The sequence below is a fragment of the Triturus cristatus genome, chromosome 11 (assembly GCF_964204655.1).
Source record: "Triturus cristatus chromosome 11, aTriCri1.1, whole genome shotgun sequence".
In the NCBI taxonomy this organism is placed as follows: domain Eukaryota; kingdom Metazoa; phylum Chordata; class Amphibia; order Caudata; family Salamandridae; genus Triturus; species Triturus cristatus.
In genome coordinates, this window is record NC_140594.1 from 224,232,335 (window position 1) to 224,255,984 (window position 23,650).

The following is a 23,650-nucleotide window of genomic DNA, read 5'->3' on the forward strand; positions in this document are numbered from 1 at the left end:
AATTCAAAGCATTGTGTACTGTTTTTAAGTCGTTGATGGGTAGTCGCCCTGAATATCTGAGCAGACGCTTCAAATGGTATGTTTTCAAAGAAGATGGAAGGTGCACTCTTTTTTTCAACAGTACTTCTTTTATTCCAATGATTCTTAAAAACTGTTTACTGACTTCATAACGAGTGCACCTTCCATCTTTTTTGAAAATGTGGCTATCAGTGGCACCTCTGGACGGCGAATGCAAGAAGTGATTGCACCATTTTTTGATTTCATTGTACATATGGATTGAATGTGCTAGACCTTGGTCTGCCGTCTGTTCTTTCATTGCCAGCTTCAAATGGTATGTCCCTGGTAGAGCGCTGCGCTCCTTGAAAGGAAAACTAGTAATTGTCCCCCGAGTGGAAAAAGCCAACTGGGGCGACAGCAGCTTTTCCTTTTGTGCCGCGAAAGCCTGGAACAGCCTGCCAGTGCATCTTAGGAATGCCACTGAGCTCCTTCCTTTTAGGAAGGGGCTGAAGACATGGCTATTCTCTGTATAAGACATTTTACCTATGGAATCAGTGAGACAGTGCTCAGCGCCAGGGCACCTTTGGGTATAAGTGCGCTTTAAAAGCTCCAATAACATAACATAACTTTACTTGACATAATGGCATCAATCTAGTCATATAGTGGAGGTCCTTGGCAGCAGGGCATCCACCCATTGGCACAATGCTGTCCCTTGGCATAGTGTGGGAATCCATTACATGATGGCGCCCGGCGTTGTTTTAAGATTAGCATAATGGTGACCATTCTTAAGTGTATGGACTATAAAAATCAAAACCTTCAATTACATTTCTAATTGCTTGTTTCATATGCTGCTGCTTGTTTTGATTGTTACTTATTACATGGCTCACTTGCACTGAACACAATCTGTTTGTATGCACAGATGGCACTACCTACGCTTCCCACGTATTGGCATAGCCGAAATAAAGCTCTTGAGCAGCAGATTGTTCGCCAGAGAGAACAGGAAGCTCGATTTCGACAGCAGTGGGACCAGGCCAGTCGATATTTTAAGCAGTCAGATGTCTATAGTGACAAACAAGCACAATGGAGTTCACGGCAGTCGTACCAACAGAGGTAATGTATTTGCATTTGACAAGCAGTCTTTTGTGATTCCCCATTCTGTTCTGGGTTTGAATGGCCTATCTCTAGGATAGCATGCAGAGGCTGTCTCTAATATGGGGGGTGTTTTGTTGCAGAATTCGGAGGCTTTACTAAGAAGAGGCTATCTCTTCTTTTTGTGTAACAGGATTTAGGGTGTTGAGAAGAATGTGGTTAGCTAAGCAGCAAGGACTTTTTGCTGATTAGGATATGTACTGAGGTACAGAAGGCCAGTTCCAGCTAGTCACTTGTGTGTGAGGCAGAGGACTTCTCACCCAAATGGAGGGTGAGTGGAGCCTGTCTGGGCATTATGGTATCCTCACTATGCTAATCTAGTGGTAGCATTTTCACTTTCTTTAGTGAGTCTATCTGGTTGTTGAAAGACCATCGTTCATATTGTTTGCATAGTCCATGTTAGAGTTCACAATGGTGGTGATGAAGTGTGTATTGAATTTGGAGTAAAAGTTCAGGACTGTTTTTCTCAAAAGAGAAAGCTTGTGGAAGGCATGTTGGTGCTGAACTATTGTCATTGTTTGAGTTAAGTCTCATTTCAAGGAAAGTATCTTGGTTCTTGGAAGAAGGGTTAATTGATATGACAGAGTTGTGTGGAGGAGTGTATCATGCTGGAGGGACTGTGGAGGGGGACGTGTGTTATTACTGTGATAATTTTCAGGCTTTTACTACTGATGCACAGCCTGATGGTATTGTCTTCATGATCATGGACTTTGAAGTAGAGACGAGTGTCATAACCACATAAGTGAAATGAGAGGCTTTGGTCTCTGAGAGAGACAATGAAGTCTGCATCAAGGTATTAAAGACAATAGGTAACGTGAAAAAAAACTTTGTCTACTCGTAGGTGACTCTTTGTATTGGTGGAGAAGTGCCTCCAATTTCTGAATTTGATTGCTTAAGATAGATGAGAACCTGGTCAGAGTGAGACCCTCAGCATTGCTAGGAAATAGCAGTCTCTTTGTGAGTGGTTTGTTTTAAGGTGCTACAAGCATACCGAGTTGATGAAGCAAATGATGTTGGTAAAAGACACAGCTTGGATAGAGATGCTGTCCTTCTAAAGAGGAAGGGATGGTGATATCTTCTCTGGCTTAGGTCTATCCTTAGGTGACTGCTTGCTATTAGGATATTTTCGCTCTTTACCTTTATATGTGTGATAAGGACCTCTCTATTTCTCCCTACTTGTATAGAGTTGTGATGTCTGCCACCCCCTCTTTTGACTTGCAATTTTACCTTCTTATTTTATCTTGCAGTGTCCCCATCATTTTCTTTATTAATTCATGCTCTTCCTCTCCCCATCTAAAGTTAAGCACCTCATTTCTTCACATAATTATTAGTCGCTGGGAATTTTATTTGAACTGTTGCTCCTAAACTCTTTAACTCATCCATTCTTTTGCCTAGTTCTCAGTGTCTTTGTGCAGTCGCCCTACCATTCTCAGACCTTGTTATGTAGAAAAGGTTTTCATGCAAGTTGTTTTGTCTTTAAAGCATTGCTTAAGATCTGCTCAATGAGACTGTAGGTCAAAAAAATTGATCAATATTTTCCTGGGGATTTGGAGGTTTAGATTAGGTTTGAAAGGGTCTCTGTGTACCCTTAAATACTGATGATAATCTGGACAGTGAAATTATTCTTCTGAACTTTTTCCTGCAGGAGCTTTATCGCAAACCCTTTCAGATTCTTTCCTCCCGTTCCCTCCCAGTACATTTAAAAGTCTCAAGCTATTTCAACATGAATAAATCTATAAGCTCTCTATTCCTTCTGTCAGAGTTTTGTTTTGTTGTTTAAGATTCTCTATTTCCAGTGTATTTTCTTGTATCTTTACACTTGCTCTTTCCATATTTTCCTCCAAGGCATTCATTCTTACTGCCAGGTCGTCCAATTTTAGCTTCAAGGACCTGACATGACCTTCGAATTTCCTTCGGATTGCTTTCTGAGGTCTCAAATCTGGTTCTGATTTTGTCTTTAAATCCAGGAGGATCAAACCCAGGGAGTGCATTTCTAGGTGAGCTTTAAATAGGGGTGCTTCCACTAAGGGTTTTGCCTGAGGAGGTCCTTTTTCAGACCCAGGTGCCACTTAAGGTGTTTCTACTAATGTCCTGAGGGACCTCTGTTCTATAAGATTAATTGGTGGTTCAAGCCTATTAGCAGTAGGCAAATCTAAGGTTTAGTCCACCTTTCCTCATTGGGGGGTTCTCCTTCCCTCCTGCACTCTGAGTCTGTTCCATCTGTGTAGGGTATGCCAGTTGTGCTACAGGCCCTCTTGGTAGTTGAATCAACATGTTTTAGCTTCTTTCTGCTCTGCTTCCCCTACTTTAAAAAATGTGTTTTATAAGAAGGAATCTGCCTTTTATTTGCATCTATACAGGTAGACTCCTTACTTTTATTGACGGGTCACCTGGGTAAATCTGGTCAACTACAAACTTTCCTCCTCCGGTTAGAAGCCTTACTTGCGTGTAGCACCTTTTGGGGACACCCCTCAACCAAGAGTGACCCGTTAGTCACTGGTGAGAGCAACGACTATCTTTCTTCGCAGGGATATGTAACTCGCTGCTCAGGAAGTGGTGTAAGTTAGCTTAGGTACACCTGTTTTCCTGCATAGTACTGAACTGGATTTAACACCTAGGTTTTGGGTGTTATTGGTGTTGAAACACTTGGAAACTTCAGACTCATATTTGCTTCTAGTACCTTCAGTGCCTCTGTAATTATTTGTGCCGCTAGAGCTAATTATGAAACCTCACTGTGTATCTGGGAAACATCAGCAGTCTCTTGCATTTGATTTAACTTCCGTACCCCATACTGTAATTAAATTCTGTTGGCCTCCCCTAGGGGGTATGCGTGTGGGTGGTTCACCAATGTTCGCTACTTCCTCTGGCATTCTCAGGGCTTGGTCGACAGGTGGTGACTCTGCCAGCTCACCCATGGAATGTGATTATCGCGGCCGCTGTTTTTCTCCTCTCAGGGTTGAGCGCATACGGTTCCAGTGCAAGCCTGGGGAAGTGATCGGTGTAATCAAAGACAGCATCCGAATGTAAATTTTCTAGTGCGTTGGAGGTAAATCGTATTCTTATGTTACTTGCTAAAAAGCATAAGAAGTCGAAGAGGTCTTTGACTCTGCTGCATCTGTCGAAGTTGTCTGACAAGACACGAGAGTGCCAGCACTCCAGGCCCCGTGAGTCGGCGGAACCTGAACCATGATCCCACATGCTTCCCCAATTTTCCTGAAACCAAGGCAACTACGTCCAGCTGAAGGAGTTCTGTGAGGCCAAGCGCCTCATATTTGAGTGACACAGCTCTTTTCGAGCACATTTGTGCTCCATGGGTGCAGTAGTGGCCCCTACTAGACCCATGCGAACGGGTTCACCCTCGGCGACACACAGGCCCCATGGATCCTTGCTGGATCTAGGGCAGACCTGCCAGGGAGACCATCCTCGGCTCCCACTCTAGTGCTGACACCCCTGGGCAGTGCTTCTCCCATTGTTATTCCCTACTCTACCACTGAACCGGATGGGTGTCGTCCAATGCTAACTCCGGTGCCGACCCGCTCCATGCATCTTGTAACTGAGCCAATGCCTTATTTGTTTGATAGGCCTCGAAAGGTGGACGGACGGGAGGGGTCTTTAGACCCTTATCATTACTAGCTCCCAGAAGAGGAACAGGAAATGAAAAACTGATAAAAGGAACTGGCGGAGACCAGTGAGTTAGCCAATAGGTCTCGACCTTGGGACCTTATAAGTGTTTAGCCATGCAGCCAGCGTCGGATTGGTAACACGGGCACTCGGGCAATGCCCAAGAGGCTGGCATCCTTGTTCCAGCTGTGAGCTTGTTTTTTGAGCAGCCTGGGGGACCAATTTGAGCGGTTTCTGTGTTGTTCGATGCCACCAGCGGCCCAGTGGATGCCTGAGTGGCCTTTCTTGAGGTAGATGGGCGTCTATTACCTCCCTTTGATCAATGGCAGAGGTGGCCCTTCCTTACTCTTGCTGGGATATATATATATATATATATATCGTGAAAATGTCAAAACTGGTGGGGCGCTCCGGTCTGCTCCTATCCTGAAAGGTTGGGGGTGAATCGTCAAGCGGGGGCCGAGAAAAAAGGGGGGACCCTAAGCGCGTTTTCCCCATAGGAAATTTTTGACACAGCTACTGCTGAACGGAATTACACCAAATTTAGCAAAAGGTATCCCTTGGTTCAGAAAGCGCCCTTTTTATTTTTGAATGGTGTAAATCCGTTCAGTAGTTCCTGAGAAATTAAAAAAATAGAGGTAAAAAAATCAATTTGACATTGGAAACTTTAGACACTGTTATAGCAAACACTGCTGAACGGAATTACACCAAATTTGGCAAAAAGGTACTGCTTGGCTCAGAAAGCGACCTTTTTAAAAATGGTGTAAATCTGTTCAGTATTTTTTGAGGAATTAATAAATAAAGATAGTGATATCTATGACCGCGGTGGATCCGCGCACCCTCCCGATCACGAGCTTCATGCTAATTGGCTGTCAACACTCCAAACCAGGAAGTGTTGGCAGCCGAGGCACAAGAAAAGAGAAAAAGAAACGCGAAAAACAAGAAAACGGGGCAGGGTAGAAACACCCTGACCTCCTAGGCCTGGTCAGGGGGTCCCACAAGGACCCCCAGGGCCAAAAAAAAGCATTTTGTTTTTTGTTTAAATCGTCCGAATTCGCGCTGGGTGCACGAATCCGGACGAAAAATTAAAAAAACGAAGCTTTGTTTAATTAAAGCCCCCTGGTGGGCCAGGTCCCGGGGGCATGCGAAAAAATGTGTGGGGGGCCTCAATCCCCCCACATGGCCCCCCCCGCAGCCCCGGGAACCGCCACTCCCCGGGGCTTGATTTTAAACCTGTGGGAGGGGGCCTTGGAGGCCCCCCCGGCGACTGCCACCCCCCGGGGCTTTTATTTATTAATTAGCGGGGCACACTGCCACGCTGTTCCGGGGACCGCCACCTCGCCGGGGCACTCATTTTTAAATGCGTGGGTCCGTAATGGACCCCCGAGCCCCGGGGACCACCACCCCCCCAATGTTGGGAGGGGGGCCGCGTGGCCCCCCTCCTGGAGCCAATGATGGCCCTGGGGACCGCCGCCCCCCAGGGCCGCCTCCTGCAGTGTCCTAGGGTGCGCACCCCTGGGCCACTGCAGTTTGCTATGACAGGGCGGGAGCCTCGGGGATCCCGCCCTGTCATAGCAAACCCTGGTTTGGTTTTTGGAAGAGAGAGCAGGGAACCTGCTCTCTCTTCCAAAAACCAAACCAGATTGCTTTTCCACACGGGGAGCTGCATCTTAGCAGCTCCCATGTGGAAAAGCAATGCCGGCTCCCGCAGGAGGCGGGGAGTTGGCGGGACCGTGGGGGAATTGGGGACCCCCCCATGGTCCCCAACGATGTGGCCAGGCCCCGGGGGATGGGGTCCCCGGGACCATAAATGGCCTGAGGAGGGGGGGCCACGCAGCCCCTCTCCAAATAATAATAAAAAAAATAAACAATGGGCATGCCCCGGGGGATGGGTTCCCCGGGCCAAATATGGCCTGAGGAGGGGGGGCCACGCAGCCCCTCTCCAAATAATAATAAAAAAAATAAACAATGGCCATGCCCCGGAGGATGGGTTCCCCGGGCCAAATATGGCCTCGGGAGGGGGGCCACGCAGTCCCTCTCCAAATAATTTAAAAATAATAATAATAAACAATGGCCATGCCCCTGGGGATGGGGTCCCCAGGGCCAAATATGGCCTCGGGAGGGGGGCCACGCGGCCCCCTTCTGTTGTAAAAAATAAATAAAAAAAGGGGTCAGGCCCTGGGGGATGGGGTCCCCAGGGCCCATAAAATAGAAAAGGAAGGGGGGCCACACAGCCCCCCTTCTAATAAATAAATAAATAAATATACACTCGATCGTGCCAGAGGCCCCGCCCCCTCCAGCAACACTCTGCAAACGCGCCCTGTGGCACGTTAGAAGTTGGGGAATTAATTCCCCTTTAATACTGGGGGTCCCTGGGGGCCAACTAGCCCACCAGGAACCTCCAGTAAGCTCCACAGGGCTGCGTTGCAGAGAGGTGGTCCATGCCACGCCTACTTTTACACCTCTCTGCAACGCAGCTCTGTGGCGCTTACTGGAGCTAAGTGTTGCTGGAGGGGGCTGGGCCTGATGCGACGTGTGCAAACAGGCCCTGTGGCGCGTTTTAAGGTGGGGAATTAATTCCCCTTCAATCCTGAGATTGAAGAAAGGTGGTCCAGGCCATGCCCCTTTTTACACCTCTCTGCAACGCAGCTCTGTGGTGCTAACTGGAGGTACCTGGTTGGCTAGTTGGACCCCAGGGACCGTCAGGATTCAAGGGGAGTTAATCTCCCAAATTAAAACGGCCACAGGGCGTGTTTGCATACATGTTACCTCAGGCCCCCCCCCCTTCACTACTGTGCCAACGCGCCCCGTAGCGCGTTTTAAGAGGTAGTTTTAATTCCCCTGCCCTATTATGTACTAGGGACTTACAGAGGAGATCATGCTAATCACAGGGGTACCCCAACACATAGTGTTCCCTAGTGTATGTAGGTGTTTTCTCGGTATTCTAAGTGTCTTTTAGCATAGCACTGGCTGTAGGCCTGGGTAGTCCGAGTCAGTTACCACCAGTACCCGTCTGAAAAAGTTTTGGGCACAGGATGATTTTGGAACAAGGCCTCTTTCTGCTCCTTTGTTGGTTCTTTCTGCACATGTCTTGCTTCTTCCTGCTCTTTTCTTCGTCTTTGTGGACTTCTGCTGCTTCTTTCTGCTTTTCTTTTGCTTCTTTCTGTACGTTTTTTCTTCTTTCTTCACATGTCCTACCTCTGTAGGCATAGTTAGAAACTAGCATTTGAAAACCCTTTTGAAATTCACTGAAAAAACCATAGGTTTCAGGCACGTTATAGTTAGGAATTAGCATTTAATAAACCTTAGAAATTCACTGAATAAACCATAGGTTTCAGGGGCGTTCTAGTTAGTTGGACATTTCACTCGTACAAAACCAGTGAAAATCCCCCGTTATAGTTAGTTCAGCTAACTATAACTCGCGCCCCCGCAATGCACTGCTGATGACCCCACATATTCCAACACTCATGACATGGTTAGTGACATCACGGATGACATCTCAAATGACATCACTGATGACATCATCCATGTGAAAATTTCATGCATCTTCTCACACCCTAATATAACCTTTGATACACCCACTCTAAATTACAGACTGCCATTCTCACAACCATAGACACTCCAACAGCAATAACTACATACACACTCACTGATTCTTAGGTTTACACACACATCCACTCACTCACCTGTACAGTCAATCACACTTATGGTCACTCAGTACAGGACTATCATATGCCTCATACACCTATATAAACACTGACACACCACCACTCATCCATAAAGATACTCACACACCTAGTCAGTCATGCAAATAATTAATCACACTGTCATTTACTCACCTATACAGTTATACACACAACAGTTCAATCACTCATACAAATACTAGCACATTCTTACGCTCTTATAGTCACTGATACAAGCACACACTCCTCCATACAGCCACTCTCACAATCACACACTCTCACTTATAGCCATTTATATACTCCAACACACATATATACTGCCTTTAACATATGTAGTTACTCACACATGTACCACTGAGATATACATTCACTCACTAACACACCCATACACACACTCACCCACCCATACAGTCCATCACAGATGCACTCTTGAAACCATGCACCCAGTGAATCGCCCACTCACACATCTATGCACAGAGTCACACACACCCCACCCACACAAACACTCGGGCACCCATACAGATACTCAGACAACCAATCAATAACCCATATAGACACTCATGTAGCTATTCACAAACCCATGCAACCGCTTACACAGCAACAGACAGACAGATACAGACATTCACACAGTTTAGTCACTAACCCTTGCATTCAATAAGATACGTTTAATCACTCACTTATAGAGTCAGTCACGCACCACCTACTAAATCATCCATTCACACACTTATACACCCACTAATTCTTCAATACGCCTTTCCCTATATATATTAAACATATTTAAACTTTACAGAAACACACAGTCACTGGATGATGTCATCAGTGATGTCTCAGGGATGTCATTTGAGATGTCATCAGTGATGTCACTGACCATGTCATGAGTGATGTAATAGGTGACGTGAGGGGGAGAGGAGAGCGAGAGACGGGGAGAGAGAGACACTCCTCACTTGTTTTCAGGTGTGTTTCACCAGTGTAAACTAATCCGTGCATCTTTCTAAACATTTTTTTTTTTTTAAACTCTTTTTGTAAATAAAATTTCTCCGAAGCAGTGTTTTGCGGAAAGGCAATATGCAAATTTGGGCCATTTTTTAGCATGCCCGGGCCGATTTTTTTAATCCCAATCCAACCCTGCATGCAGCACATTATCCCCACTCATATGCCCACACATTCCAACAACACATAGCACACTGGGACCAGTAGGGCCAATCTTAAAAGAAAGTAAAGTGAACAGACCAGGTCTACTCTTGTGGGTTACAAATAACAGAACTGGAAGAAGCACATCATCAGACATGGGTCAACTTAAAATCTAATCAGTCTTCATAAAGAAAAAGCTGTCTAAAACTGTCAACAACCTGTTGGTGCTAGTGTGGTACAATGAGGGTCAAAGATGCTAGAAGGGCAGCTAAATAGCAATTATAATGTCAGTAGATGAAGGTTCTCAGGCAAGTCCAGGCTGTCATATCCCTATAGAAGGTAGCATTCTAAGCCCTAGCTGGTTTGCAGCTGAGTCCATACATGTATGCAGCACAGTATTGCACTACCTTGGAGAACATATCATGCACAGTCTCAAACGACGGCGTGGGTCAATCAGATGAACACATATGGCACTAGTGCGTGTGTGTTAGTGTGGAAATATTTAACAACACCGGAGTGGGATCGTACGCCTGATTGCAGGGCTGCTCTTCTCGGCGAAGGAGGAAGTCTCCCTCATGGGAGTTAGTAACCAGTGACTTATTAATGGCTATATTTTCCTTTTTGGATTTCAACATACGCTCATCTTGCGCGATGTACATACCACACACATATACATTTACAGAACTCACTAAAAGTAAAGAGGAGACTGACTTCTCAGTGATGGGCATAAACTCCCCCAGCGCATTCACAATGCCCCAGCTCTTTCAGGACAAATCAAATAACCTGCCTTTTTCAGGCAGCCAAGTCTCCACATGGTGAACTCCATAGCATTGTAGCTCAGCTACCCTAGGCCCAGCAGACAAGTAGTGAATGCCCAAAGAAATGATCCTAAATGCCGGAACCAAATGAAGCACCCTTACTTTTGCCAACAGGCTTCAAATGCCTTGTGCACCAAAACTAGGCACTGTCATAATAATGATTTATGGTGACTCTATACATATACCACACAAGTAAAATGCAACATCTGGCTAAATGTAACCCCATCAGCCAACATCAAACTTTAGAGCAACTTTAACCCGCTCACCCCCTGATCTCTTTCTGAAAATGCTTAGAGGCAATGTAGTAACGCTTTTTCATGTTATTTAAACAAATAAACACAAGTAACTTTGGCTATTGTCCTTGGCAGCCAGGCATTATATCCTTCCATTCTGTGTTGCATGTTAGTACTTGTTCACTTACCTGCCCTTGTGGATGCACTGTACGGTCTTCACAGGGAATCCCAGTCACTATTGCACTGTCTATGGAGGCATTGTAGAAAAGGAACATTGATTTGCTTTCCAGTCAAAAAAAAAAAAACTGATATGAAAGCGGTGGGGTATAGATTCTCGTGTTACCTGCCCTGGCAAGTACCACGCATCAGGCGAAGGGTGTTTCACTAAAGCCTCTCCTGCATAGTACATAGACCAGAGCGCACAAGTCACCAAGTAAGCAAAGCCTGTAGTGTATGTCTGTGGCATGCTAGTGTAATCTGGTGCCAGAAGCGGGCATAGGCAGGTAGCGGACAACGCGCCAGACCGGGGCCGACCTCTCAGCTAATGATTTTTATAGGGTTGAGCAAGCTAAAGTCTTTTGAAATAATACAGCCTGGCTGTGAGCTATGTGTGCCTCATACTCACTCTCCAGAAGGATTATATGTTTACCTCGTCTTCATTGCTTGATTTTGTTTGAAAGAAAGTGTCACTCAGTCTCATAATTACACCGATTATGAAAATGTCACAGAATGCAAAACGCACAGTCCAAGATGAGCTCTGTCTCTTTTTGATGACGAGTGAACTGGGAAGGCGCGAGCTCCACCTTAACAGCCGACTGCGCTCGGGCAAACCCAACCGAAACTGTGCTCATTCAAGTTGCAGTGAACTCCACAGCATTTACAGCATCGGCAAGTCTAGCATGGGGCGGCAATGTGCTTACCGAAAACCCTTCACATTGGCCTACGATCCCTGGCAACTAATAATAATAATTCTGCCATTTATTAAGCGCGAACAGCTACCTCCTAACAGGTGTCCCGGCGCTATAGCGATAGGTGATCAGGGAGTGATTAAATTAAACTAAGATTAAAAGATTAATGTTCGTCTTTACTGCACGACTAGCTCCTACAAACACTTTCTTATAATAAAATGGCTTTTTTTTCCTGAACCATACAAAAAGTAATTGAAATATTTTGATCTCATGTTTGTGTTTCCATCAGCTGACTGCCGGGCACTCATGCAGTGCACATGAAACGGAGCAGTGCGCATTATGAATACGGTGTAACAAGGGGGCCAGCTGCATCTGTTTCTTTTGATGGGGTGTAAAGTGTTGCAGTCAGCGCTCTAGCGGTTCCCGCTAGAGCGCTCTTGTCACTGGTGACGTGCGTACGCCACGACGGTGGCGTACGCGTAGATTATAAATAAAGGGGGCGTGCCCATGTGGGGCATTCGCGCACCGACCTAAGATCCGAGTGTGGTCTCCATTATTGCGCGCAGCTACCGCCAGGCCCGCGCTGCGCACAAAGTCAACACTGGCGACGAGGCGGCTGGACCCGCCGCGTACACCTTCGACAGCGCCCCCTGCTGAGCGCATCGCGGCAGACCCGCGATCGCGCACCTGATGCCCTCGAGCTTGCCCTGCTCCAGCGACCTCCACGCTACAGGCCTGCCCTGCGAGGTGAGCACGTGTGCACCAACCACAAACCACGCGACTGAGCGGACGAAGATTCCCGCCCTCTGGCCCTGCACCGAGCCTGCATCTGCCCTGGCTGCTGACAAGGCCCACGTGCCACCCACTGCCCGAGGCCCCGGCTGTGCTGCCTTTAGTCCACTTTCTGTGCACCCCACCACCCGGAGTCACCCCCCCGCTGCAGTGCCATGGTGGATGACAACGCTCCGCCTCCTGCCCACCCGTTCCTCCCGCCCACAGGTGTCCTGCCTCCTTTTAGTGAGACGGCTGACCCGGCGACCGCCGCACCGCGCTGGCACACGTGGATTGGGCGTTTGAACAACTATTTTATCGGCTCCCGGGAGACGGATGGCGCGGTGAAGAGGTCCCTCCTTCTTCACTACGCAGGGGAGGAGGTCTACCTGTTATTCAAGCACCTCCCGAACACTGGTGGTGCAGACGACTACGATGCAGCTGTGACGGCCCTTAACACGCATTTTGACCCCCAGACGAATCCGGACTTCGAAATGTTCAAAATGCGCCAGGCCAAGCAAAAGGAGGGGGAGTCGGTGGACGCATTTCATGCGCGACTGAGGGTGCTGGCGGACACCCACCTGGTCGGCGACCGCGCAAAGGAGGAAATTAGAGCACAGCTTATCTACGGCATCCGCAGTAAGAAGTTGCGGACCCTCATCCTCCGCCAACCGAACATTCCCATGGCCGACATCCTAGTGCTAGCCCGCTCCCACGACCTATCCGACGCACGGGCGGAAGAGATGGAACAAGCACTTACGCGAGGCCCAGGGCCGAGCGCGACCATCAAAACTGAGCGCGCAGACGCAGTGCGGACACACGAGAAGAAACGCAGACCAGCAGCCAGACAGTCAACCCCGACGCAGTGCGACTACTGCGGGTATGAAGAACACCAAGGGAAAACCTGCCCAGCAAAAGGGAAGACGTGCACGAACTGTGGCACGCTGAACCATTTCTCCTCCGTCTGCAGGAAGCGCGCCACAAGGAAGGATGCTCGAGGGAAGAGGCCCACAAGAGGCATGGTGAGACAACTGTCCCACCTGTCCCTCTCCTCTAAAACAGACACAGGGCAGCGACACGCACAAGCCCTACAAGAAGACGACTCGGAGTCCGATGACGACGAAGAGACATACGTGGTCTCGTTCACCAGGGCACTAAAAAGTACGAGACGTCCCCAGCCTCGGTGCGACATCATGGTCGCTGGATCGAAGGTGAACGCCGTGATTGACACAGGGGCGTCTGTCACCATCATGGGAGTGCAGCAGTACAACCGCCTTCGACCCAAGCCAGAGCTCAGAACCTCGAAGGCCCGGATCTATGCCTACGGCAGCGATGTTCCTTTGCCCCTCCTGGGGAAGATGACAGTGCCGGTGGGGACGGAGGATGCCGAGATCACCATTGAAGTGCACATCATCAACCAAGAGGTAGACACCCTCCTGAGTGGGCATGCCGCTGAGGACCTGGGGCTCCTGATGTTCCTCCGGAAAGTCCAGGACACGCAAACAGCCGACCTTCTGGATCAATTCCCCGAACTGTTCAATGGCCTGGGGAACATCAAACGTCCACCGGTCAAACTCCACATCGACCGCTCCGTCGCGCCCACGGCCCTGAAGCACAGGCGAATCCCGTTCTGTCTACGACCTCTGGTAGAGGAAGAACTCCGGAAACTCGAAGAACAGGGGGTCATAGAGACAGTCACCGGCCCCACTCCGTGGGTGTCCCCAATGGTAATCGCGGAAAAACCTCGCAAACCAGGCAAGATCTGGGTGTGCATCGACATGAGGCTCCCCAACAAAGCCATCAAGAGGGAGAGGCACATCACGCCCACCATGGATGACATCATCGCAGACCTGAATGGCGCACGGTGGTTCTCCAGACTGGACCTCAACGCAGGTTATCACCAGCTAACACTAGCCAAGGAGAGTAGGTACATCACCACCTTCAGTACGCACCTAGGGCTGAGACGGTACCGGCGACTCAACTTCGGGATATCATCGGCAGCGGAAATATTCCAGAACACTATCAGAGACATCCTACAAGGCCTGCCTGGGGTCATGAATGTGAGCGACGATATCCTGATTCACTCTACGACCGTAGACGAACACTATTGGCGGGTCAGAGCCACGCTGACACGCCTCAGAGAATACGGAGTCACTCTCCACAAAGACAAATGCCAGCTGTTTCAGCAGCGGATAGAGTTTTTCGGATACACATTCACAAACAACGGCATTCAAGTGGACCCTCGCAAGTCACAAGCCATCAAGGACGCTCCTGCACCCACGTCTGCCGCAGAGGTGCGCAGTTTTCTGCGGATGGCCACATACTGTGGAAGGTTCATTCGGAACCTAGCAACGATTGCAGAGCCGCTCCGACAGCTCACGAAAAAGGACGCCCCATGGCAATGGGGGCCCCAAGAAGACTCGGCGTTCCAGTCCGTCAAAACGATGCTCCTTGACCAGGCCACGTTGGTATACTTCGACCCGGAAAAGAAGACAGAGCTGATAGTCGACGCCAGCCCAGTGGGACTTGGTGCAGTCCTCACCCAAGAGCAAGAACCAGGCCGGTGGGCCACGCTGGCTTACGCAAGCAAGGCCCTCACAGCGACCGAACGGAGATATTCCCAGATTGAGCGAGAGGCACTGGCTATACGATGGGGCTGTCGACACTTCCACCTATACGTCTGTGGACATCCGTTCACGGTCGTGACGGACCATCAACCGCTGGTACCCCTGTTCAGACGAACGGCTCCGCACCCCCCGCCACGGATAGAACGGTGGGCCATCGGGCTGCAACAGTACCACATGGACATAACGTACCGGCCTGGAGCCAAGAACCCAGCCGATTTCTTGTCCAGGCACCCAGGCCCTCGCGAGCACATCCCGGAAGGGACAACAGAGGAAGGCGACGCCGAAGCGCACCTCGCTTTCATCGCGGCCCTAACATGCCCACAAGTGCTGACAATACAGGAGATAATGCAAGCAGCGGAACAAGACCCCGTGATGACCAGAACCAAAGAAGCCCTCCTGCAAGGATCATGGGCCAATTTCCTACAGTCCGCCAACACGTGGACACCGGAAGAAAGAGCGGATTTGCAGCAGATCTGGAGAGTACGAAACGAGCTCAGCGTCACCAGAGACGGAATAGTCCTACGAAGGGCTAGGATTGTCGTGCCAACAACCTTGCGACGCCAGGCCACCCTTCTGGCCCACAATGGACATCAAGGGACAGAGAAAATGAAAGCCAGGATGCGAGAGAAGGTGTGGTTCCCAGGACTAGATGCCCTGGTGGGTGATATCGTAAAGAGCTGTCCAGCGTGCCAGATGACCAGCGGACCAGAACGTCCGGCCCCCATCACAACTGAAGAACCCGGAGGGCACCCCTGGGATAAAATCAGCGTTGATTTTGGGACCCTCCCTGATGGCAGAGTCACGCTGGTAGTGATGGACAACTTCTCCAAGTATCCACTGGTGGAGGCGCTGCCATCCACCGCGTTCACATTTGTAGGGCCAGCGCTGGAGAAGATATTCCACATGTTCGGACGCCCGTCGGAACTAAAAAGTGACAATGGGCCGCCGTTCCAAGGCCACGAGTTTAAGGAGTTCCTCGCCATCCGAGGAATACGACACCGGCGGATCACCCCGCAGTGGCCTCAGGCAAACGGCGAGGTCGAACGCTTTATGAGGACACTGAACAAAACCCTCCGCATTGCCAGCGCCGAACAGCTGGACCCCGAGCGAGAAATTCAGCGTTTCCTTGGAGAATATCGAAGCACACCCCACTGCTCCACCAAGCAAACTCCCTGGGCCCTCATGCTTAAGGGGACCCGCCGGGATGGTCTACCCACAGTCTCAGGATGGGCTCCTCCACCGTTTGATGCGGAACAAGCGCTACGACGACGAGCGCACCGAAACCAGCAGGTGAGCCGGGCGAGAGGGTGTCGGGAGCGCGTTCTCGAGCCGGGAGACAATGTCCTCATCAAGGACCGACGACCGGGGGGAAAATTCAAGCCACGATATGAGCCGGGAAGTTGGACGGTAGAACGACGCCGGGGGACAATGGTCACAGTTCGCCGGGGAAATGAGTCAGCCACCCGAAACATCTCGTGGTTCAAACGCATTCCCACAGCCACAAGACACCGGCCAGGGTCGGAGGGAGAGGACGAGGGGGGCGCCCGGGGCCCCGTGAGAGAGCAGTCACCGCCGCCCGACCAGCCTGAAGAGACGGCAGCCCGGGACGGGCCCAGCTTCGAAGCGGAGGAAGTGGCACGTGACGACCCGGCGGTTACCAACACCCGAGCGACGGCCAGGTATGAACTGCGACGGAACCCCCCGCCAAGCAGCCGTCTCAAAGACTTTGCCTGTCAAGTAAGTGACTGATAAAAGGGACTTTTGGTCCAAGGTTCATTTAGCCAAAGTTGGATAGGGATGTTGCAGTCAGCGCTCTAGCGGTTCCCGCTAGAGCGCTCTTGTCACTGGTGACAAGACGGTGGCGTACGCGTAGATTATAAATAAAGGGGGCGTGCCCATGTGGGGCATTCGCGCACCGACCTAAGATCCGAGTGTGGTCTCCATTATTGCGCGCAGCTACCGCCAGGCCCGCGCTGCGCACAAAGTCAACATAAAGGAGAGTCAGCAGAGCACACCCCTTGTGCAGTTTTACAGGCACTTTAAAGATGGCCATCTGCTTATTGAACCTTGAATGGTGCACGCCAGGCACATGGGATCCGAAATGTAGAGTTAAAAGCAGATCAATTGGGCAGGAGGCTTAAAAAGTGAAAGTTCAAGAGCGCCCTATCCAAACATCGGGGAGACAGTCGAGTTTCCTGACATGCAGACTGCAGAGCTTGAATGTTAATGGCAATTAACCATTGGTAGGGATCCTAAGAAATAACGAAAGAAATGTATGCCCGACAAAACTACAACCATGAGCGTTAAGGTGCAGGCAGATGGCACGGTGCAGTCCCGTGATGTGGAAATGCACACTGATAGCACATGGCTGTAGGTACGGCCCTGATACAGTGGGGGAGTTGGCTCGTCAGCTACGCTAGGTGGTAGAGCTCACATGGTGGAGGGGGCAAAAAGGGCTGCATTTCGTCAACTTTCTGTTACTGTTTGCAGGCGCGTCTCTGGGGTATTTCCTCCTACTAAAATGGAGTGTACTAGGGCGAACAGCATTTCGTGACAAAAAAAATCTCGTTTGGTGCTTTGGGCATGCACTGCTCAGGGTGTCGGCGCGGTGCTGGTCTTCTGTAGAGGAGTGGTGCGCTGCTGAATTGTGTGGTGGGGATGGGGGAGAGTTGGGATTGGAAGGGCTGGGGAGCAGAAGCATCTCACACCTCCCATGTCTGCTTCCCAGGCAATAAAAACAAAATTTATGAAACGCACATATTAAATTCAAGCTCTGCAAGCACATTCGCTGCCTATGCACACTTTATTACTGATTACCCAGCCACGATTTAAATCAAAAAGTGCATAAATGAAACCTGCACAGAGCTCCTTTTAGCTGGAGCCCTGTAAGGCGACACAGCAGTAATTTGACAGAGGGTTGGGGGGGGGGGGGGGGGGGGAGTGCGACGGTAGATGGGGCAAGCTTCTAGAAGTCTTTTGAGTTTTCTGTAGAGTTTTTTTTTTTTCCCCGCTGGAGCGAAAGGAAAGTATTATTTTTTTAAAAATTAATTAATTTCTTTATTATCAAATTGCTTGAACTGACATACATCGTAGTACGCCTACAACCCTGAGGCCGGCTGTTATACCACATCACGCCACAGCAGCCCGACAGCTTATCCCACATCCCGGAGGCCGGGCATCGCTGCACCCCAAGTTAGTCCCGTTGTGTGAGGTCTTACAGTATGATAGCAGTATGTCTCAGCCCGTGTACACTTCCCCACCGGGGAACAACAGTTTTTACCACTAATTTAATCAAACTCCCCCAACACCCTCCCCATCCCCCCACCCCCCCCCCCAACATTTAGGCGTCCGAACAGATCTTCTCCAATAATGCCAATCCCGGTGTTTACCAGCTTAAGCGGTCTTCCCGTACTCCACCCTATGCTACCTGCCAGTCCCAGGTCACCCCTGCATCGTTATCTCCAATCTCCCCGCCCCTCACGTCCCACTGGCCCCAGCTAGCAAGTGCATTTCCTGGCTATCTGCTCACAAGTCGGCTCTCCCGTTGACCAACGTTCACCCCCCAGGTAACCTACTGCACTACCGCCCCCTGTTCCCCCTCGGCTCCCGACTCCGTGCCCCTCTCCGATGGTCCCTCCTTCCCCCTGAGGCATTCTGTGTATAGTCCCCAGAAATTTTTCGGTCGACTACGCGGCGGGAGCAGCTCACTAAATACCTCAGTCTGCGTGCAGCAATACAACACGTCCCGGGCCCACTGCGCTGCTGTGGGCAATGGCCCCCTCATCCAACACATTGCCACCCGTCTCTTAGCCATCAGCAGCCCTATGTCGACCATCTTGCGCACAGCTCTAGGCAGCCTCTTCGAATAGCCCAGCAGAGCTACTGCCGGGTCCGGGGTAATATCTAGTTCCATCAGTTCCCCCAGTTTGTGGAAAATTGCGAGCCAGAACCTATAGACCTCCGGGCATTCCCAGGCCAAATGGATAAAGTCTGCCGTGGCGTGTCCGCATCGCTCACACGCAGCCTCATCTCGCAGACCATAACGGTGTAGTCTGGCCGGCGTATAATATACTCTATTTATGTACTTAAAATGAAGTAACCTGTGCCTCCCATGTAGCGATATCCTACGTGTGCCAGCGCAGCAATATAGCCACATGGCGTCGTCTATCACCATCCCCAGGTCCTGTTGCCAGGCCAGCCGTGCCTTGGGGTACCAATGTATGCGTTGCTCCATAGTTATCTTATAGAGTCTAGATATTAGCCTGCAAGGGCTTTTGTTCTTGATGATATACGTTAATTCCGGCACCTCCGGGAGCCCCGCCATATCGTCCCCCAGTTGCCGCCGCAACGCCCCCCTCACTCTATGAAATTGGAAACGCTGCAGCGCCGACGGGGCGTCCGCCCCTGCAGCCACCTCATCCCACGTTATCACTGTGTCATCCACAAACAGGTCTCCCATCACGTGCAGGCAGAGTTCCTGCATGGCCCGCACCACGCCCTTATCCCGGCAGGGAGGCAGCCATCGCGCCCATTCCACTGGCATTGCCGGGGAATACAATAATGCCCCCGCCGTGTTCCGTAGTATACTATCCCAAGCGTGCCTCGTGGAGTTCAGGGAGTCCAAATAACCTGTGTGTCGGTCGGGTGGCTCAAAGAGAATCGCTGGCAACGGGAGGGGGTCCGCAAACAACCTCTCCAGTATAAGATACGGTACCGATTCCTCCCCGTGAATCCAGCTGTGTGCATGCGCACCCTGAGCCACCCGATAGTACAGTTCCATATCCGGCGCACTAAGTCCTCCCATATGGTACGGCAATGTGAGCACCTGCCAGCTGACTCTAGCCTGTTTGCCCGCCCATGCCAACTTCAATAGGGACCTACGTAGCCTATCAAAAAATACCCGCGGCAACACCATGGGGATATTAATGAAAAGGAAAAGGAAGCGAGGTAGCACGACCATTTTCATAATGGATATCCTGCCAACCAAGGAGAGTGGGAGGCCAATCCAAATCTCCACGTCGTCCTCAAGTTTATCTATAACCCTGCCATAATTTTCCCTCATTAATATTTCAGGGTCCGTGTGGAGCCGTATACCCAAATATCTGACCGCCTCATCCGACCATTGCAACGGGTACTCCATCGCAAAAAGGGTCGTGGAGGGGGTCAGCGGGAAGGCAATGGACTTATTCCAATTCACCTGCAGGCCCGAGAGGGCACCGAAGTGCACCACTTCTCGCAGCACCGAAGCTAAATTACTCTCTGGGTCGCGCACGTACAGCAGGGTGTCATCTGCATACGTAGAAACTACTATTTTGTAGGTGGGGAAATTCACCCCCCTCAGGCCATGATATTCACGCAAAGCACAGGCTAACGGTTCGGCCACCAGAGCGTATAGTATCGGCGACAGCGGGCAGCCCTGACGCGTTCCCCTAGAGATGTGAATAGCCTCCGTAACGCGCCCCATAGTCGTATCCTTGCGCTTGGCGCCGTGTACAGGACCCCCACCATGCGTAGGAATACCGAGCCCAGGCCCATTTTAGTCAACACCTGACTCATGAAAGGCCATTCAACTGAATCGAACGCCTTCTCCATGTCTAGGAATACCGCAAGTGCTCTAGTGTCCCTGCGGACATGCTGCATAGTGCCGAACACCGTTCGAAGATTATAGGTTAAACTCCTACCTGGCATGAAGCCCGCCTGCTCCGGAGCCACAAGCTCCGGTGTCAGCAGCGCAAGGCGCGTAGCCAATATTTTCGCATAGATCTTAGTGTCGATATTCAGTAACGACAGTGGCCTATAGGAGCTACACTCCTCCGGGGGCTTCCCAGGCTTCGGTATGGCGACCAATAGTGCCTCACTCATGGATTTTGGCATGTGTCCTGTGTTGCATATGTCATCAAACAGCTGCGAAAGATGTGGAAGGAGAATATCCGCATAGTTTTTATAGAAGGCTGCCGTCAAGCCGTCCGCCCCGGGTGCACTGTTCGCACGCATGCCCGCCAGAGCTTCAAGGATTTCATCCCGCTGTATGGGGAGAGCCAGAAATTCCCTACGGGCATTGGAAAGAAAGGGCACTTTAATGTGGTCCAAGTATTCCAGAATTTCTTCATCCATCCCCGACTGCCGAGAAGCATATAATGCCGCATAGTATGCCCTAAAGCAGGCTGCGATCTCCGCCTCCCCCGTCAGCATCTCCCCAGCTTCCGAGCGGACCGCAGTTATGTTAGCTTTACTCCTTCTCGCTAAGACCGAGCCCGGCCTCTCCCCTTCTCCTTAAACCCTAGCCGTAGCATACTTCCCCAAATGTTTGACCTCCGCATCCGCGGCTTCGTGATACTCCTCCAATAGAGTCTTCAATTCCTCAGTAGCCCCGCCTCCCTCACCCCCCAACTGTCTGGCCTCTACCTCCCTCAGCCGACGCTCCAGAGTCGCCAGTCTCCTGCGGATATCGCGCAACACCCCTGAATACTTAGCCATAGCCACCCCTCTAATGCAGACTTTGAACGTTTCCCAGACCGTCTGGAAGCTGTCAACTGAACCCACGTTAGAGTCGAAAAAGGTGGTTATAGCTTTCGCCAATTCCTCCTTAAATAGGGGGTCCAGTAGAGAGTAGGGGGGAAACCGCCACGTGAATGGTGGTATAGCTTTCCTAGGCGTGTCTATAGTCAGTAAAATAGGGGAATGGTCGGACAAAGTCCGCGGCAGCACCTGGCACAGGCCGACCCGCGGGATAAGCGTCGACGACGCAAGCCAATAATCTATGCGGAGGGCCGTAGACATTAACTAACAGTAGGTCTAGTCCCATGCCCTGGCAGCGTGAGATCACGTACCTACCCCCTCCATCTGCGACAAGTATCTGCGCTGCAAGGTCGGACTTTGGGTTTAACCAGGTGAGGACCCCTCTAGCGTGTGTTGTGAACCCAGCCGCATGCCCGTTTCCTCTAAGCCCCCCGGTTCGTAACATGGGACTGAGGTTCGGTAGGTGCGTCTCCTGCAGGAAGGCTACATCTACGTCATGTCTGCTTAGGTATTGCAGGACTTTGCACATTTTACGATGATCGTTCAATCCTCTGACATTCCAAGTCAAGACTCGTAGAGGGCTGGGTGACCCTAGCGGGACAGTAGTTCTAACCTTGGGCATCATAGCTACGATTAAGTGGCTTCGGTCTCATAGTGTGTAAGGAGTCTCCAGGCATCCGCCCTGTCCCCTCTCCTATCCGTCAGACTAACCTCTGAACAAACAATCAAACCCCCGTCCCCTCCCCCCTCCCACAGCTGACCTCCCCCAACTCAGCCTCGCTGGATCTCATTTAGAGATTACTCCCATCTCCCTCTGCCCACCCTGGAAACAAAAATCCCCGCAAAAGATGTGTAATGCACTCGGAGGCGGAGGTAGCTCCGTACAAAGGAATATGTACAAAATACCCTCAATACCGAGCCCTCCCCTCCGCACACAGAGCAAAAGCACTTTCCCCCACCGCGAGGGGAGACATGAGCAAGTATCCGCCTCCCTGCATCTTTGGCTACCAAAACACAGAGTCCCGGTGTCCTTCGCAATCCCTCCGCCAGTGCCACAGTTTACCGGGTCGCAGCCCCGCTCGCAGGATCTACCCCGCTAGATCGGCACTGTTTACGCAGGGCACCACCCAGCCACACCCAACGCACATCAAACAGGTGGCCCCTGCATTCCCCCTAATGTTCCGGGCTATGTTGCGGCGCCCTAGAGTCTCTCTCATCATCTTGCCCCCAATGCATCACCTCCTCAGCATGCCGCATGCCCAGTGCGCACCCATCACCTACGTATGTTAGTCCTACTGCTCCAAGGCGCTCCCAGCCTCCTCCTCCCCTGAGTGCCGCGCAGGGCCGCCCCTCTTCTCCCTGCTCCAGTCCTTCAGTGCCCTCTGTAAGGCCTTGGGATCAAGGAAGATGTGAGACTTCCCCTGCCGGTTAACACGCAATTTTGCGGGGTAGAGCATCGCATAGTCCAGGCCCTGCTCACGCAGTTGTTTTTTAAGCGGGACAAACTGCCGCCTGGCTTCCTGGACCCTCGCAGTAAAGTCCGGGTACAGCGAGATGGAGGACCCCTCATACTGGAGCGACTGCTTTTCCCTCGCCACCCGGAGCGTGGCATCTCTGTCCCTGTAGTTCAACAGCTTGGCGATGATCGGCCGCAGCGGCGCCCCCGGCGCCGGCCTAGGTCCCAGGGATCTATGCGCTCTCTCCACCACAAACATAGTCGAGAAGGTTTCCGGGCCAAGCAGCTCCATCAACATTTTTTCCACAAACAACTCCATTTTGCCCGTAGGCGTCGTCTCCGGCAGGCCCGTGATGCGCAGATTACAGCGTCGTGCGCGGGCCTCCAGGTCCTCGGTTTTATCCTGCAGTACCTGCATGATACGCCCCAGTTGTTTGTGTTCAGTGTCGATCGAGGTCTGCGCGGCTTCCACCCCTGCCAGTCTCTCCTCAGTTTGATCCAGGCGCTCCGCTTGTTTATCGAGTCGCTCCCCCATGCGGTCCATGCGATAGGAGAGAGCATCGATCTTTGCCCCCAGGGAGGTGATGCCCGACTGAAGGCCCTTCTCCATTGAAAGCAGCAGACCGCAGATGTCCTGGGCGTCGTCAGGGGGGGCAGTCGCGCCACCCGCTGCCCCCTCTCCCGCTTCCTGGGACCTAGGGCGCCGCTGCTCAAACGAGAGTTTCGCCTGCGTTTTATCT

At 51.0% G+C, this 23,650-nt stretch overlaps 1 protein-coding gene across 2 annotated transcripts in view; it reads left to right on the forward strand.

Moving 5' to 3' along the window:
• Positions 1 to 23,650, forward strand: part of TCHP (trichoplein keratin filament binding) — a 413,518-nt gene that overhangs the window by 47,779 nt on the left and 342,089 nt on the right. For both annotated transcript variants that reach the window (XM_085633293.1, XM_085633294.1), the window contains exon 2: positions 917 to 1,107. In XM_085633293.1, coding sequence (XP_085489419.1) covers positions 917 to 1,107 — 191 coding nt within the window. The remainder of the gene's footprint in view (positions 1 to 916; positions 1,108 to 23,650) is intronic.